This window comes from Denticeps clupeoides, chromosome 20 (assembly GCF_900700375.1).
Source record: "Denticeps clupeoides chromosome 20, fDenClu1.1, whole genome shotgun sequence".
Taxonomy (NCBI): Eukaryota; Metazoa; Chordata; class Actinopteri; order Clupeiformes; family Denticipitidae; genus Denticeps; species Denticeps clupeoides.
Genome location: NC_041726.1, coordinates 9,168,783 through 9,186,741, shown reverse-complemented (window position 1 = coordinate 9,186,741; position 17,959 = coordinate 9,168,783). Strand labels below are relative to the sequence as shown.

General features: G+C 47.8%; 1 protein-coding gene across 1 annotated transcript; it reads right to left on the bottom strand.

Annotated features, from left to right (window-relative positions):
* Nucleotides 1–9,888: 9,888 nt before the first annotated feature.
* Nucleotides 9,889–10,635, bottom strand: LOC114770356 (twist-related protein 2). Its single transcript, XM_074933609.1, is given in 2 exon segments — nucleotides 9,889–10,444; nucleotides 10,446–10,635. Coding segments are annotated over 2 exon segments (582 nt in total). The 5' UTR covers nucleotides 10,629–10,635; the 3' UTR covers nucleotides 9,889–10,045.
* Between the last annotated feature and the right edge of the window lie 7,324 nt (nucleotides 10,636–17,959).

The following is a 17,959-nucleotide window of genomic DNA, read 5'->3' as shown; positions in this document are numbered from 1 at the left end:
TCGTGACAAGATAAGGCTGTTATAAACGGTGTTACTTGGTCAAGATCTGTGGTGGATTACACAGAATTATACTGAGGGGCTGGTCAGCGCGGGTCGGCGGTGTGACGCGGGCCAAGGTGTTCAGCCCCGCTGGATCAGAGGACACAGTGGCTGTCTGGGAAGTTTGACCCCTCACTTCCTCCAGGTCAGACGATCCTTTAAAGGTCCCCTATTATGATTTTTTTTTTTTTGCTTTTATATAGGTCTTAGTGATGTCCTGTTACTGTATCTGAAGTCAGCCGTGGTGCAGAATTACAGCCACTTTGATCCAGTCCCACAGTGAGATTTCCACAGGACGCACCATTCCGGTGTCTGTAGCTTTAAATACTATTGAGGAGGAGTCAGGCGGGACGAGGAGGTGAGCGGCCCATAGAAGTGACATCATCAACTCCATTCACCAACCGCAATGTTTGCCACTGACAGGAAGTCGTGTCTGCGTCTTTTCAGAAAAAAATTTAATGAAACCACTGGTTCTTCACAGTCTTATGTGACAGAACTAAAAAAAAAATTACATCCAATCATCAAGCAACTGCAAAGCTTTGCACATTTAGAAGCCATGATGGTCGGTGGAGATAACATTTTAGGGGAGGGGTGGAAAATTCTCTGGGTAGAAAAAGCATGAGAAAGGGGAGGTAACCTTTGATGACATAAGGGGACAAATTCCAAATCTGATCGTCTGAGCTGCGGTTCTCTGAACGACGAAGCAGAATGACCAAAGCGCTCTTTACACCTATTGCCATTTCACTGCAGGACCATAGACAGGCCAGGGGAACTCGTATTAATGTTAAATAATCTCACAAAGTGAAAAATTCATAATAGGGGACCTTTGAGGGCCCAAATCTAGACGTTGGGATCAGTTGAGAGAACCTGCTTATCTTACTGCATTTATTTTTATCACAGAGTGATACGTCCACTTCTATCGGAATGAAATACAGTAGTTACAGGGACAGTCCCCCCTGGAGACACTCGGGGTTCAGTGTCTTGCTCATGGACACAATGGTAAAAAGTGGGGTTTGAACCTGCCCAATGCATTAAGGTGCCTTGAACTCTGCCGGCAGATGCTAATCAGGTCTGTCGGCTTCTAGATGTTGGAGTGTGTGTGTGTGTCGGTGTGTGTGTGTGTGTGTGTGTGTGTGTAATGACAGGGCTTTCTAATCAGAGCACTGGAACTGTTTTTTTTTTATGAGGCCACAAACCTCCACAGCGGCACAGAACTGAGTGTGTGTGTGTGTGTGTGTGTGTGTGTGCAGGGAAGGGTGTATTACAGTCACTGCCATTCCCTGTTATGATATTGTCTCAGTATCAGTATCTCCCATATTTCATACTCAGTCCAGCAGGTATTAGTGGCTTCTGTTTATTTTCTTTATAATCATATAAAAATATGTCGAGAATCAGGACATTTACAGGAGAATTATCATTCCAAACAGAGACCCTCCGTGCAGTCTGAATATAGAACCACTGCCAGCGTGGTGTCGGACGGGCTTTTGTTTTCAGTTCTGGAGCCGAGATGCACATGAAGAGCTTATGGAATGTGGCTTTCGTTTGGACCCTGGCTTGTTAGCAACTGAATAAAAAAAAAAAAAAACGCAGTCTAAATATAAAGTGAGTTTTAAAAAAAAAAAAAAAAGAAGTCGAGTTTTTGTTGGGTTCGTCCTCGGGCCGCAGAAACAGACCGTACTAATGATGGAGCTGCTGTGTCCTGACAAAATGAAGGCGTGGAAGAGTGGAGCAGAAGTGCAGTTCTCCAGCAGCACGTTTCTCTTGGCCTCTTCTCCCTTGTCCTGAATTTGAGAACAGAGAGGGAGCAGAACGTCGCTGTGCAGTTTGTGTGTGTAAAAAGAAAAAATTCATTCTACGCACACAACGTGGAATGAATTTCTTTTTTTTTTTTTATCTGAAGCTGAATCATGCAGTGCAGTTGCATTTTTCCAGGTCTTCCTCATAGTAAATCGGATCCATCATGTGACGGGGAGGCGGAGCTCCCCTCTTCTCATGTTTTTTTACGTGAGAAGCGATGGGTCCCGCCATTCTGCGGCGGCCGCTGGGCTCTTTGTGTTGTGGTGGTGTCGCCGTCCGCCCCGGAAACCGAGAAAAATCCCTGAAAGTGGAGAAGAGGCCTGTCCCTGATGGAGCTGTCACCAGCTGGGCGACTTCTGAAGACCCCTACGGGTTCTGCTGTCATTTCCCTGGCGGGGGAGTCGGGTTCGGCTGAAATTGATAACAGATTGAGTGATGGTCCTCAACTGGAACCCCCCCCCTTCAGAACAATCTGGAAAACGCTGGGCAAGAGTGAAAATTACCACCACTGGTCCACCCACCTAGGAGCTCTGGAACAATAAGCTGAAGGCCGCAGTCCAGGACTCAACACGCACAAAGGCGCCCATTGTGACGCCTGGCAGAAACTCAGCAGCAATGGACGGCCTGAGGGTACTGAGAGAGCTGCTTCCATCATCCATCCATTCGTTCGTTCGTTCGTTCATAAAATCGTTCATTCATTCATGGGTGAATATGTTACTTTCATTTATATATTTGCTGGTTTAGTCATGGGTGGTAGTAACCTAGTCTGTAACACTCTGGATAAAAAAAAATCCCAGGTTCAAACCCCACTTACGTACCTGAGAGAGACACTTAACCGTGAGTGTCTCCAGGGGGACTGTCCCTATCACTACTGATTGTAAGGCACTCTTGATAAGGGTGTCTGATAAAAGCTGTAAATGTAAACTTTCATTTCTTTATTTATTGTTGTTTGTCTGTCGTTTGTTTGTTCATTCATTCATTTGTTCCTGAATTAATTGGCCTATCATACAGTCACTCATTTGTTCATTTATTCATTGTTTGGCTCACTGTGGGACATTTATTCATTGTCATTTATTGGTTCATCCAATAGTCATTCATTCGTTCATGAAACTTAATTCCAAAATTCACAATTTTTTTCATTCATTATTCCTTCTTTGTTTGTTCATTAATTAGTTGTTTTGTTTCTTGTTTAATTAATTTATTCATCAATTTGTTTGCTGGTTTGTTGTAACTGAAACATAAAAATGAATGACCATCCCAGGCTTTCAGGTACTGCACAAATCTTTAGTTCTGAGGTTCTGCAGGGTTCTGCATGAGTGTCCAAACTCCCATCAATCGTGAGTGTGACCAGTGGGCGTGGTCGCAGACCATGGTGATCCAGGTCCTGTTTAGTCTGGCCTGTGGCTGGACACAGACTGGCCTGGCACTGTCGTGGGGTTCATGAACAAGAATACAAACATGGCATGACCGGAATGTGTTTCCATTGGAGATGGGTGCTTCCAGAGAGGGAATGTGGAGAAAGACTCTCTATCTCCCAGTCCCCATCCGCCTCCACATCCAGGATTCAGATTCACCCTCCGCAGGTCTCAACATCTAGCTCCGACCCCAAGATACACTGTATGACAACTCATCGATTGTGTTGTTCTATAACTCATTTTTTGCTCATTAATTATTATTATTATAAGTCATTAGTGCTACTAATTTTGCTATAATAATTTTAATAGCATTAAAATTGCTGATATTATTGTAGTTTTTTTAAACCTCAACATGTTAATTGTTTAAACTAAAACAAAGTATCTTTGGCGCTTTCTGTCTTTTCCATTTTTGTCTTTTACTGGTGTCTCTGCCTCTTCCTCCTGTCACTCCCGCTCCTCACACTCCTTCTTCATTCCCGGCGTTCCTCCTGTTCCTCCTCCTCTCCCCATAGCTCTTATCTTTCCTATGTACTGTTTGCTCAGGTGGGCATTCAGGCTTAACAGCACACACACACACACACACACACACACACACACACACACATTTATCACATTAATGCATATTTATACAGGACAAATGGGGCTCAACACACACATACACACACACACACACACATAAGTGGTTGTTTTATAGGACATTTCTGATGAGCGAAGTTGATTGATTTGGGCGAGACACTCGTTATCAGCATGTCGGCGACGGTGCGTCACAGGAAGTGCCTGATTAACATGTGACCCGTGCTGGGCACCGCGTCGGCGCGGCCCGGTTTGATTGGGAAACCCGAGACGGGGCTGCACACCTGCGGAGCGCCGCGTTGCCTTTGCCCACAACCCCCCTCTGAGCTGCCGAGATGCTCGGGGCCCTTGGACAGGAAATGAACCCGGGCAGCGGCAGGAACCGGCGCACACCTGGAACCAATCAGCCGCCTTCTCGCCCCGCTGCTGCCGCCGGGCCGAGACTTAAGGGCCCTTTTGTCTCCCTCTGTCCACCAAGCGATGTGGAGGTGCATGATGGGACAGCAGGTCATGGGCGTGGCCTTCTAATAACCTCTAATACCTTTTGTATTAAAACTGAATCAAATGTTAAATGTGTGTTTTATTGATCTGCTTGTGTGTGTGTGTGTAGGTGAGTGTGTAAAGTGTGTTACACCTGTTCATGTTCTCTGTCATGGTGCAGTTATGATCAATCTTGGGTTCACCAACAGCACCGGTTCTTCTTGAAGAACCCAGGAACTCAACTAGTTACCCACTTACTCATTAAGACCCAGTTTAAAGTTCCTCGAATTTAATTCATATTTTAATGTCATGTTCTTATAACTGGAACGGTGGCCATTCAAAATGTATTTGATCACTTAGCAACTTAGGAAACAAAATAACTTTTTCAAACTACGGTGACCATCGTGAAAATGTGGGGTGGAGAGAATTGAACAGTTCTAAAAGGCCCAGTAGTTTTGACAAATTCCATGAGTTATTCCATGAGTTAAAAGCTTAATCCTCCTATGTTTCCAAAGAAAATATTTTTTTTTAGCCCGGAGGTGCCCTTTAATTGAGCTGGTGCTGCTCCTCAGAGATCCTCGGAAGGTTCTGGATGGATGTTGTGTATTTTGACTCTCATTCTTCGGTTTTTATGGGCATCTTTCACACCTGGGTGTTAAAACTCAGTAAAACACTTCCTGGGTTCTCTCGCAGGATAAGGGTCTTTAGGGGGCGACTTGGCACGTTTCATCGCCAGCCACGCCGCAGTTTATGGGCATTGCTTGGCGCGGGCGTGCGAGGGTATAAATGCTGGTGGACTAACCATCCAAACAAGTTTTGTGTTCCAGCACTGGAGCAGATCCGGGGTTTTTACTGATAACGACACACGCACCTAATCTGACTTTCATGTCACATAGCAGAAGTATGTTTACAGTGCAGCATGGCGGCGGGTTAAACATGACGGCAGGGTCATGTGACGTGGTTCTGCATGTTTAACTGGCTACAACTAACTGAGTGTGTAGTACACATCAACGTGTGTGTTTCACTGTGTATGTAGGTATTCTGTGTGTGCGTCTGGACCGCAGCACCCCTGTGGGCCAGTCGTGAGATGAAACAGATAAGTTAATTGGTTCTAATGAATCCCAGACCATTGGAGATGAAGCTCCGCCCCCTCTCTCTCCAGTGGAAGCGGTGTCTCTAATTCAAACCAGGTACCACGCTCCGGAAGCCCCGCCCACACCGGGGCTCCTGTTTGAAGACCCGACTGAGCACGCTCACAGTGCTGCCGACATGCAGGGCCCGTTGCCACAGCAACCCTAATTACCATCCTTTACTGTTGCAGCTTTACAGCACAGGAAAGGAATCATTATGTGTTCTATCCATATTTGCTTCCCGCTTTTTTTTTTTAAGGACGAGGGGGGGTAATGGGGTTAAAGGTCATCTGAGGGAAACAGGATAAAATAAAAGACTTCAAGCCTGCTGAAAAACAAAGGCTATGAATTTACAAAAAAGCGTCGTTTCGGATTTCTGGCAGTCTAGTGCACTAATAACTTTTGCGGACAATAAAGATTGTGCATGAGCTGAAAATTCCGACGTTAGCAGAAATAATTTAAAAGTGTAATGTGTTTGCATTCTGTAAAAAGGTATCAAAGAAATGAGAAACATTCGGAGATATTTATTGAGGTCAGCATGCTAACCAGGTAATATATTACTGTTGCATCAAGTCAAACACCAAAGATTCAGGAGAGGAAAAAAAAAGTGCATTCTGATATTAGACATATATATATATATTATATATGGCAGTATCTAGGGTTTTGTGTGTGCAGGAAAAACATACAAATCAAACATGTTTAATTTGTATACTCTGGCTACATATATGACATATTGCCATCTGTGCAGTTCTATGTCATTTTTAAATGAAACAGCACCTGGAAGAGTGAAGGTTTCTCCTCCTGGCCCTGATCGGACGTTCTCATGGAAGGTCCTACTTGAGGATGGGATCTGTGTCCAGGTGAGAATACTGTTTCTGCATCCTGTTGGTGCAACTACTACCTGCGGGAGAGGGAAGCCAAAAAGAGAGGAAGGACGAGAGTGGCGGGGTAAATTGGAAGAGATTGGAACTCCATCACTACACAAGTATGAAGAGCGACAGGGTCAGAGTGACGGTGCCAACATCCTGAAGTGAAAGTGACGTGGTTGTTATTGTGAAACACTGCAGCAATGAAATGTGTCCTCTTCATTTAACCATCACCCTTAGTGAACAGCCATGACAGGGGACGGTGTGGGGACGGTGATTTGCTCAGTGGCACCTTGGCGGTTTGGGGATTCAAACCGGCAACCTTCTGACTACCTTAACCGCTTCCTTAACCGCTGGGCCACCCCTGCCACTGTCCTGTTGTCGTGGTAACCAAACCAGAAGCCTGAATATCTGCACAAACAGTGTGACGGGTGATTCAGCATTTTGCCAGCATGCGTCAGCAGTCTAATAATTTCCTGAGGTTCTGCCAAAAGGAAAAGGACAGGCTGTGTGGGGTGTGTGTGTGTGTGTCATGTTTGAATACACCATTTATACACACCTCTACTTAAAGCTTTCTGGACTTTTGAGGTGTCACATGCAGACACCTCCTTTACACACACAACTCAAACAATACACTTAACACAAGGCTGTATTACACACCCACAGCCACCAACATACACACACTCAAACAGCACGATCAACAGTGCACATGCCATTTCACGTGAGTGTGAGGCATTCAGTGTGGGGTTTGCTGCTCAGGGATCCCCAGAGGCCTTCGGGGAGGAAAATAAATGAGGAGGAGGAGGAGCCGGAGGAGGAGGAAGATCTGCCTTTCATCAGCCGGTGGCGTGGAGTGGCGTTGTGTTCTCTCACGTTGCTTTCTGATCGTCTGTTTATTTTCAGACTCGGACTGGTGCCGTGACGAGCCAACAGCAGTCCGGGGTTCCTGTGCGTCAACCCGGCCGCAGCGTGTGAGACCTCGACCGGGTTCTGTCAGCTATGTTTTTAACGATTATCCCATTTTTTTACTCTCTCAGTGTGGCTAAAAAATGAATTATGAAAAAATCTGTTGATTTACCAATAAGAGAATTCACATTTGGTATTATTCCGTGATAATAACAGAAATATGGACATGAACAATTCTAAATTCATATGTTTGAGTGTGTGTTGGCAACAGCATCCTGAGTGTCCTGACTCAGCACCATTCAGAGTCGTGAAAGGCGTGGGATTGGCTGCCGATGCTCTGTGGAGGTCAGGAGGTGGTGGACATTTTAAATAAACGCCACTTCTGGGGAAAAGACGGTGGCCGGCAAAAGTCAAAGTGAAAATTTCCCTGGAGGAGCAGAGAACCCAGGCAGAACCGCGCCATCTGGGAGGGATTCAGGACGACCAGAGGAGCCAGATGATTTAGTTCCCCTCTCTCCTCTTTCAGCTATGGCCATGTGGTCATGTGACGCAGGCCAGAGGGGTCACAACTCAGACTAGAGAAGGACTTCGATCAATTCTCCTCTATTCCATCCAGCAGAGGTGGAGAAATGGGAGGCCGCAAAACATCTGCCTGCTTATTTACAGACAACCGTGAACTTGACATAAAAAAAATCGAACTTTAGAGGAACCTGGTTCTCTGCCTCCTACATCCTTTCATCGTAGAATAGCAATACCACCGACGTAAACACGCACACAAGGACAGCAGGAGCTTCAGCTCTGTCGTCACGTGACGCGAAAATTAATATTCATATTCTTAACAGCGCAAGAATATCTCCCTTTTATATCCTGTATGGCGTTTAGCTGCTTTTTCTGCAGCTTGTGCTTTTTTTTTTTAATCACGTCGTTTAAACGCGACCTATATATTTTTTTCTGTACATTTTGACGTGACTGAAGGTACGTGTGACGTCACGTCGCGTCTTTCCTGGGTTGTTTCTGGCGCTGAATTCGGTTGCCGCTGCTTTGAAATTTTATTGATTTATTTATTTCGTACCGCACATTAATTAAAATACTCCGGGGTGTTAATACCTCAAACTCGATGAATAAACGTCATGGAATTTTTTTATTTTTTTATTTTTATAATACTTTCCTTCATTTGATTATTTTAATTGGTATTATTCTAAATATTGTCACTGTTTTTGTCATTAGGTCTATAACAGTATTTTCTTTATTACATTACATTGCATTATTATTATCATCACTTTTTTTACTGTTGTCGCTTTTATTCTTATTATTTTCTGACTTAATCCAGATTCGTTAAAAAGTTTTTGTGTGTTTGAATTTGGATTATTGTGCGAGTGTGTGTGTGTGTGTATGTGTGTGTGTGTGTGTGTGTGTGTGTGTATTCCAGATTTAAAGGCTTGAAAACTCGCCATTCGGCCGCTTCGTCACACCAGAACAAAATCCGAAATATTTCCGCAGGGAGGGTGAAGGCCCACAGGCCTAAAGCCTGTCCACACACACACACACACACACACACACACACACACACACACACACACCATACACCACCATCGCCAAGACCAAGTCCGAGCTCGACACCCCGCACATTCACATTCGCATGCATTTAATTTCATTTAATTTCATTCCGTTTCGTGTCGTTCCACCTTTCTTTCCGGCGCCACTCCGCTTCTCCTCGTCCCGAAAAGTTCCAGAACCGGGACATAAATCCGGGCAGTCGCTCCCAGCCGCGCTCCGCGCGTCTCTGTCCCTGCGCGTCCCGAGGACGACTCTCCACATCTGTCCGCTTCACGTGACTCTCGCGAAAAATACTGAGAACATCTGGAAAAAATGGGCTTCGTCCAGAGGCCAGAGAGCCCCCGATTCGATTCGCTCCAAAACAGACTTTGTTCAATTCAAAATAAACGCAAAAGTAGCTGTAAATTCGATTCAAATTCTTCCAGACACTTTTGCCTTTTCACAAAATGTAAAAAGCGTTTTTAAAGTGTTGGTTTCGTTGATCATTCGATGCAGCGAATAAAAAAGGCCGGAATAGAACAGAATTGAATAGAATTGAAATGCATGAGAACGAAATTTAATTTTTAAATTTTATTTATATCTTTCTTTCAAGAAACGAGTGGGGAAAATTGGGGGTATCTTTTGCAGAAAACCTGCGGCGCACTTTGACCCCTGTGCGCCTCCCGTTGACCCCCGGAGAACGCGCGCGCCCCGTCGCTGCCATCTGGGAATTCCGCGCGCGCCTTCCTCGGATGGATCCGCGCTTTTGATTCCCAAACGTTTTACCAGACCCCCGTACTTCCAAAAAAATAAAAAGAAAAAATCGTTCCGCAGATTGTTATACGTCTCTTAAAAAAAAACATTAGCACAGCGAAATGATAAAAAAAAAACGTCACACGAGACGTTTCCAAGATGACCGAACCAGAAAAATACAAAATAAAAAATCCCCGAGGAACCCAGAACCCGGACGTTCTGCAGCCAAACTCAGGTCTACAGGTTTAAAATTCATCATCGTTTTTATTGCAGGTCATTTACAAATATTTACAGCATGGTCTATATAAAATGCACGTAGACACCAGATCTATTCCGCAGTCAATAAATAAATAAATGTAGGAAGGACCATGAAAATGTAAAAAAAAAGTCTCATTTGTGGAGTCTCTGTGAACGCAGTCTTTTGCAAAAAAAAAAAAATATATATAGATAGATATATAAATATGAAATCTGGAGTCCCCCGGTCCGCAGGTCCGACTGGATTCCCGCCACGGTCCCAGCCGAGGACAGGAGCGCGGTTCGAGCCGACGGCTCAGTGGGACGCGGACATGGACCACGCCCCCTCCATCCGCCACACCGAGAAGGCGTAGCTCAGGCGCTCGTGCGCCGCGTAGCTGCAGCTGGCCGCGCGCGAGTCCAGCTCGTCGCTCTGCAGCACGTGGCACAGGAAGTCGATGTAGCGCGCGGCGAGCTTCAGCGTCTGGATCTTGCTCAGCTTGTCGGACGGCAGCGTCGGGATGATCTTGCGCAGCGACGCGAACGCCTCGTTCAGCGACTGCGTGCGCTGGCGCTCGCGCACGTTGGCCATGGCGCGCTGCGCGTGCAGCTCCTCGTGCGACGGCGGCGGCTGCGACGACGGCGGCGGCGGCGGCGGCGTCGGGCTCGCGCTCGCCCGCCGGCACCCGCGCTTGGAGCCGGGACTCGCGCCGCCGTCCGTCCTCCCGCGCCGCGGCGCCCCGCTTCCTCCTCCTCCTCCTCCGGCGGCCGCCGCCGCCGCCGCGCCGGGGCCGCCGCTCCGCCTCCTCCGCGCCGCTGCCGCTGCCGCTGCCGTCCGCCGGCGAGCCCGGCGAGCTGCACTCCTCCTCGTCCTCCCGCATCGCGTCCTCCGCGAACATGGACTCCGCAGCGTCCGCCACGGAGGAGCCGCGCAGCCTGCGGCTTCTTATAGTCCGCGGCGCGCGGGGCGTGACGTGGGAGGGACGGGTCCCGTTACTCAAAGGCGGAGGAAGAATGACAAGAGATGCGCGCGTGCACTTACAAATGTCCACGACACTTAGCCTGGACTTCCAGAACACACATTTCCCCAACTTTTCTTTAACAGTGTTTAAAAAAAATGTCCAGATTAAATAAAATTTGTCCAGATTATTTCACACTACGCAATATCTAGCGCATCAGCACATGGCGATTACATTTACAGCGTTTACCAGACGCCCTTATCCAGAGCGACTTATAATCAGTAGTTACAGGGACAGTCCCCCCCTGGAGACAGTTAGGGATACGTGTCTTGCTCAGGGACACAATGGTAGTAAGTGGGATTTGAACCCGGGTCTCCTGATTCATAGGCGAGTGTGTTACCCGCTAGGCTGCTACCACCCACATCCTCCTTTCAGACTCCCTCAGTGAATATTTATCATTCCTTTTTCTGCCCTTTTATTCCATGGAAAAGCAAAGGGATTTCTTTGAACGGTTAAAAGAAAAAAAGTCAAAGTGAAGTGACTGTCGTTGTGAAACGCTGCAGCACAGCACACGGCGACACAGTGAAATGTGTCCTCTGCATTTATCCCTTAATGTGGGCAGTCCGCGCATGAGAGAGCGACAGTTGTGTATGTGGGTCCAAAAAAAATAGATTTCAATGCATGGACATGAATCTAATAGAGCGGTAAATAAAATATGACGTCGCGTCAAGATCGTGAATAATCGTTACTAGATAGCAATGACTGCGAACAGGTAAATAAGATGACGTCACGCGGCGTCACGTGACACCGTCCTCATTATCCAGTTGATTACGGCTCGGACCCCAGGCCGGGTCACGGCCGAAGGTTTTATCTGGAATTTTAACTTGAAATGATATTAATGACGACAACAGCAGCAAATGAACAATAATAACAATTTATTACTGTTATTATTACACGTCGGCAGCAGCACTACCTGCAATTCCACACGCGGTACAGAAGCCGCGTAACTACCGCAGGGGGGCGCCCTGACCCCGAACACACACACACACACACATACACCTGTAATCCCACAGCAGGCCGGGCTCCTGATTCACGCCACACACACCTGTATTCAAATACGGATTTTGATCTTAAATCGAATTAAGATTAACATTCATTTAAAGTACTTCATTTGCCTTCTGGGCTGTGATGAAATCCCGTTAAAGCCATTTGGAGGCTAAAATGAGAAGATAATAATAATAAAAATTAATAAATGTATATATATATAAATCTATGTTCCTTTTTTTAAAATCCGTCGTAACATAATAAGATCAACATTACGATGCACGATTACTAAACGGAACAAGTTTAGTTGAATATTTATTATGGCGGATAATTGTGTATGTAGAGCCATATTTCCGGCCACGACAGTCATTTCTCCAGCAGGTCCACCATGAAGGAGATGTAGATGATGGCCAGGCGCAGCGTCTCGATCCTCGACAGCCGCTTCTCGTAGGCGAACGTCGGCACGCGCTTCCGCAGCTCGTCGAACGCCTCGTTCAGGCTGAACATCCGCCTGCGCTCCCGGATGTTGGCGGCGTGCCTCTGCACGGTGCTGATCACCCGCTTCCGCCTGGACCGGGCCGCCTGGCCCGCGGGGTCGCGCGTCGTTCCCGCGCCCGGCCTGGGATAGAGCTGCAGCGTGGGGTGGACCTCCACGACGTCCACCTCGCCGACCAAGCCGAAGAGCACGGGCTCCATCAGGGCTCCTTGCATGCTGGCCTGCGGCGTGGTGGGCTTCGGCATGCGGACCGCCGGTCGCCCCAGTAATGAAGCCCTCACCGAGGGTCCGGTGGCGAAATTTATATCCAGGACACGGTGGTGAAAGAGAGGGGAGGCGACGCGTGGATCCCAACAGGCTCGGAAATCCTGTTAAGGCGCAGAATCCAGTTCCTCTTGGCACCGGTCCATGCGTCCAGAACCCGCTGGTTTAATAAGTCACTTAATTCCGCCCGCTTTTCATGTCTCGGTGTCGGCCAAATCCATTCTGGAGACGGAATCTCACCCCTGGCCGGCGCAGAGCAGCTTCTGCCGCGTGATCTCCGAGCTCTCTGGGGCCTTTAATGATGTTCCGGAGAGGAGAGCCTCTTGACAAAGGGTCACCGTGCCCTGTTTGCTCGGTATCCCGGTGCAATGGGGGCTAAGTGCTGGGACTTCTATTATTTAAAGAGGGACAACGCAGAAGACCAAATATAACGTTCCCAACAGTCTCAATACTTCAGCTGCCTTTCTTTTGCAAATAAGAGCAAATAACTGGCCGTTCCCATGGAAAGGGGCGTTCCGGCCGGTGGCCTTTCAGTGCTCAGACCTCTCGTGCTTGCCCATCACGGGTCCGGGGGTGTAAAGTGAGGGCGGGGACCACGGTATTCCCTCCAAAGGCATGTACGCTAGACGGACTGGCGAATATGAACTGTCCGTGGTGTGAGTGAACGGTGCGTCCCAGTGCCCGGGGATGTGCTCCCACTGCCACGACCCCGAGCAGTGGGGGCAGTGGTGGCCTAGCGGTTAAGGAAGCGGCCCCGCAATCAGAAGGTTGCCGGTTCGAATCCCATCCAGCCAAGGTGCCACTGAGGTGCCACTGAACAAAGCACCGCCCCCACACGCTGCTCCCCGGGCGTCTGTCATGGTGCCCACTGCTCACCGAGGGTGATGGGTTAAATGCAGAGGACACATTTCACTGTGTGCACCCTGTGCTGTGCTGCTGTGTATCACGTGTGACAATCACTTCACTAAAGAAAAAACTAAAGAGCGGGACTGAGAGATTGTATGGAAAGTGAGTGACTTTTTAATAACGTTACATGGTGATTGTGCGTGGAACTCCGTTTTCCCCGAGAGTGGGCGGGCCCACTGAATTACTGGCTCCGCCCCGGTGCAGTGGTTGGCTGTTGTTTTCTTTTTAAGGTGTCCATTTCCAGTGTTCCGGGCACAACAGGGGTTTGGGGAGGCGCCTGGAAGTCGGTGTGGGGCAGTTGCGGAGCAGAGTAGTAGTGCGTGGTTTCGTTTGAGTATTGTGTGCTGTGTGTCGGTCCTGGTCTTGTTTGTCTAATCACCTTCTTGCTAGATTACATCATTCCAACTTTCATTTGTCCATGTCCCTACCCTAGATGAGGACGTGACTATAATTTGACTGCCAGTATGGCCCCTCCCTCGCATTGGATAATGTATAATGGCAGCAGTCCCAGGGGGAACCCCTGTCCAGTTGGAAGTTCTCGGAAAACGCAGGTCACTGAAATCCTTCAGTCTGTCAGTTTCAGGGCAGTGCCTGGAATGTGGATGTGCGGGCCGTGGTCCTTGCGGCGAAGTCGGCGTCCGGCGTCCGTAGCGTCCGCCGGGACGAGGCCCTGGCGGCGGTGATAGATGAGGTAACGGGGACGCGTCGAGGATAAGGGCCGCAACCCGACGCCACCCCGCTGATAGGAGCCGTCGAGGAATGGCCCCGGAGCGGCGCTTCCTTTGGCGGGAGGTTGCGTTGCGGGTGAAGTGCGTCGCGGCGGCGAGTGCGTCCTGATTTATACGAGGGGAGGATCCTGGCACTGGAGTCAGGAGAAAAGCAGAAATCCGAGCGTTTCGGGGGTGAAGAGTCGGAGAGGGGAAACGACAGAAAATCCACGACCTCTATCACCTCTCCTTTCTCAGACAAGTGTGTGTGTGTTTTTATAGTAATGAAGTGTTTTTCCACTGGAACAGCTCCCATGAATAAATGATCAGTGACAGCTGGGGGAGATGCTTCACGTATCGGGACGTTTCCTGCAGCACCTGCTACAGTCCAGGCACATCAGTCCTGTCTTGCATGCATGCACACACACACACACACACACACACTCACATTATAGGTTTGTAGGTGAGTGTGTTTTAAGCCCCGGGACCCTGGTCTCCGTGTCAACTTCACTGCTTTCCTGCAGGAGGATAAACATGATGTGCACATTCCTGCTGTTGCCATGGTGACGCTGAGAAAGCACAGCTGGACGGGGAGAATATGAGGTAATCCTCAACCCTGGGGGCTGCTGGGTAAATATTGATCTTAAATAAAGAAATAAAACAAGAGGGGGAAGAGAAATGGCAAAGAAACAGTAAAAGAGTCTCACACACGCACACACACACACACACACACACACACACATACACACATATACACACACATATTCTCAGTTCTGTTCTCCCACCTGTCAGACTTTTAGAACCATGATCTAATCCCAAGGACTGTTTGAGGGCTCCTTGCTGTGTGAGTCAAACTGTTTTATTCCGTTCCGGGGACTTTTATTTTGTCAGGGCGTGGGACAGGACGCATCCTGTTCTGTTCGTTTCCCACTGGACGCGTCCATCTGGACGGTCATAAAGCACCTCTGAGCTGCACTGTTGGTCTTGGATCTGGGCTCCGCTGTGATCCCGGTGTTCCGCTACTCGGATGCTCCGTGCACAGGAGTGAGGAGGTGGGAGTGGCGCGTGGGGTTCCCTGCGGCTCCGAACGTTACGGACCAACTGTCCTTCATCAGCTGTGCAAACAAAGTGCTTTGGGGTAGCAGAGCAATCGCCAGGTAGTGACCTGCAAAAACAGAACAATTGTTCCACGTGTTCTAGACACACAAGTCTGTGGAACCCCTCTTCTCCTCACTGGGGAGCGTTCAGTGAAAGTGACGTGATCATCATTGTGAAACACTGCAGCACAGCACATGGTGACACAACAAAATGTGTCCTCTGCTTTTAATCCACCCTCCTTGGTGAGCACTGGGCAGCCATGACAGGCACTCAGGGAGCAGTCTGGGGACGGTGCTTCGATCAAGGGGACCAGGGGCAGTGATGGCCTATCGGTTAAGGAAGCGGACACGTAATATGAAGGTCGCTGGTTCGAATCCCGAACCGCCAAGGTGCCACTCACGTGGCATCATCTTCACACACTGTTCCCCGGGCGCCTGTCATGGCTGACCACTGCTCCATGGCGGTTGGGGATTCGAACCAGCAACCTGCCGATTATGGGCCCTATTACTTATCAGCTAGGCCTTGTCATGATACGGTCCAGAAGGGGTTACTCCGGGTCTGGGATGTTGTCCAGGAGTTTCCAGACCGGAGTTTCATGTTCGTCCTGTGTAATGTTTCCTGATCGTGTTCACCTGTGTCTGATCGTATAAAGCTGCCCTGTTTGTGTCTGTTCACCATCGGGTCATTGTTAAGTGTTAAGAATTAAGTGTTACATGTTACTTGTTCCTGGATGTCTCTCCGGTCATGTTCATCAAGTATTTTGTGACCTTGTGCGTAAACGTCCTTCTTCATCGTCATGTCCAGTCATCATTTCAGATCACCTGCCTCGCACTGCCAAACCAGCGTGACAGGCCTCCACTCCCCAATTTCAGGTTATCCCTCATTCCTCACTACAACAAATACAACTATTTTACAATCTGAGAGCTGTGTGCTTTCTTTTTTTTGGTTAAAAATATCGATTTCAAAATAAAAAAACGCTACTCCCTTGAAGAAACAAGGAGTAGGAGGAAAATCTCCTCAACCTGGCTGATTGTTTTGTGCAAGAACTTCTGTGCCAGACCCCGTGGTTCGGAGGGTCAGAGGTCAGCATATAAACAGCATATAGATCAGAAAAACAGGGCCCAGAGTTTCTACTTCCACTTCATGACGAGAGTGAAATGTCTCTCCTGCCGTGGGGGGAGTTGGAGTCATTCCTCCGATAAGAACTACGAGTTTCCCCCTCACCCCTCTTCTCCACAGCCCCTCCACCCCGGTCGGGGATCATTTCCTCTCGCTTTGTTGTAACGATGGACGGATAAAGTTGAAGGATGGCTCATTATTCGACTCAGCGGCGGGGAGAGATAATCTAAAGAACACAGTGGCGGCGAGTGGCGTAAAACGATGTCTCGGGGCGAGATGGGCGATATCCATGAGAACAGCCGGAGTGTGAACGGACGCACTGACCCCCGGCTTCCACCATGGCCGGCAATTCCAAAAATCACAGAAATACAAGTTGTTACAGGCATGCGTAAAAATTCTGTTGATTAGCAGGAGCCGCTCAGGAATCGAGTCGTGTCCCTGCTGTGTTAGAAGTTAGAAGAACTGCGGCTGAACACAGACGTCTTGTATGCGGCATCTTGCTCTGGGTCTCCTCCAGACCCGGTCAGTAGCGTCCCCCCAAACTCCAATAAATCTGGAGTAATATATCGCTTTTCTTCTCCCTCCCTCTCTCTCTCTCTCTCACACACACACACACACACACACACACACACACACAATTATGACTGATGACTCTCCCTGTGCTGAAACTGTGTGACTGCGTTGGTGTTCTGGGCTTTGGCTCCAACATTAAAATTGTATTTTTTTTCTGTGTGTGTGTGTGTGTGTGTGTGTGTGTGTGTAATTGAGAGACGGAGACGACTGTCTGCCAGGACCAAGGCTCCACGTGTGAAAAAAGCGACCCAGTAAAAACCAGAAGGACCAGTAAAATGTCCACAAATGGCTGACACAGACACAGAGGCTCGAAAGAGGCAGAGTAGCCAACGCACACACATACTTTTACACACACACACACACACACACACACACACACACACACACACACACACACACACATTTGGGCAGACTTCCTATCAGAGCCTGAGAAATGAGGGGAGTTCAGGAAGGCAGTGAGGGTGTCAGGAGAATGAATACTCTGGCGTGTATACATGTGTGTGAGAAGGAGAGAGAGGGGCTTCTGCTCCGCTGAGCAAGTCACCTGTCCTGCTGTGTTGTGTGACGGCTCCATGGGACCTTGGTTAAGCCAGAAATATACTTGTGAGCTACGTATGCGTATCCCTACACAGTTGCGTTCTTAACTTTCTGCTAACTTTGTGTCCGTACTCCCTTACGATTCTATACGATGCTAAATATATTTCCATATCTGAGAAACCTCCCCAAATACTTGCAATGCCCTTTTCAATATATAATCTAATTTAATGTAGTATATATAATAACTTAATAGTTATATATTATATATACTACAATAACTATAATAAAATTTTTCGGTTTATATAATAATATATTAAATTGTATAACAATGTATTTATTCAATATTTGTTTAATGAAAACGGCAATATATTTTCATATATCCTATTTCATATATATATATTACTTACATATAAAATACATTATTATAGAATATCTGAACATATATTTGTACCATTCACAATATATGAATACACACAAAATATATTGTCACATAATATATTGAGAAATCTATTTTTGTTGCGTATGGG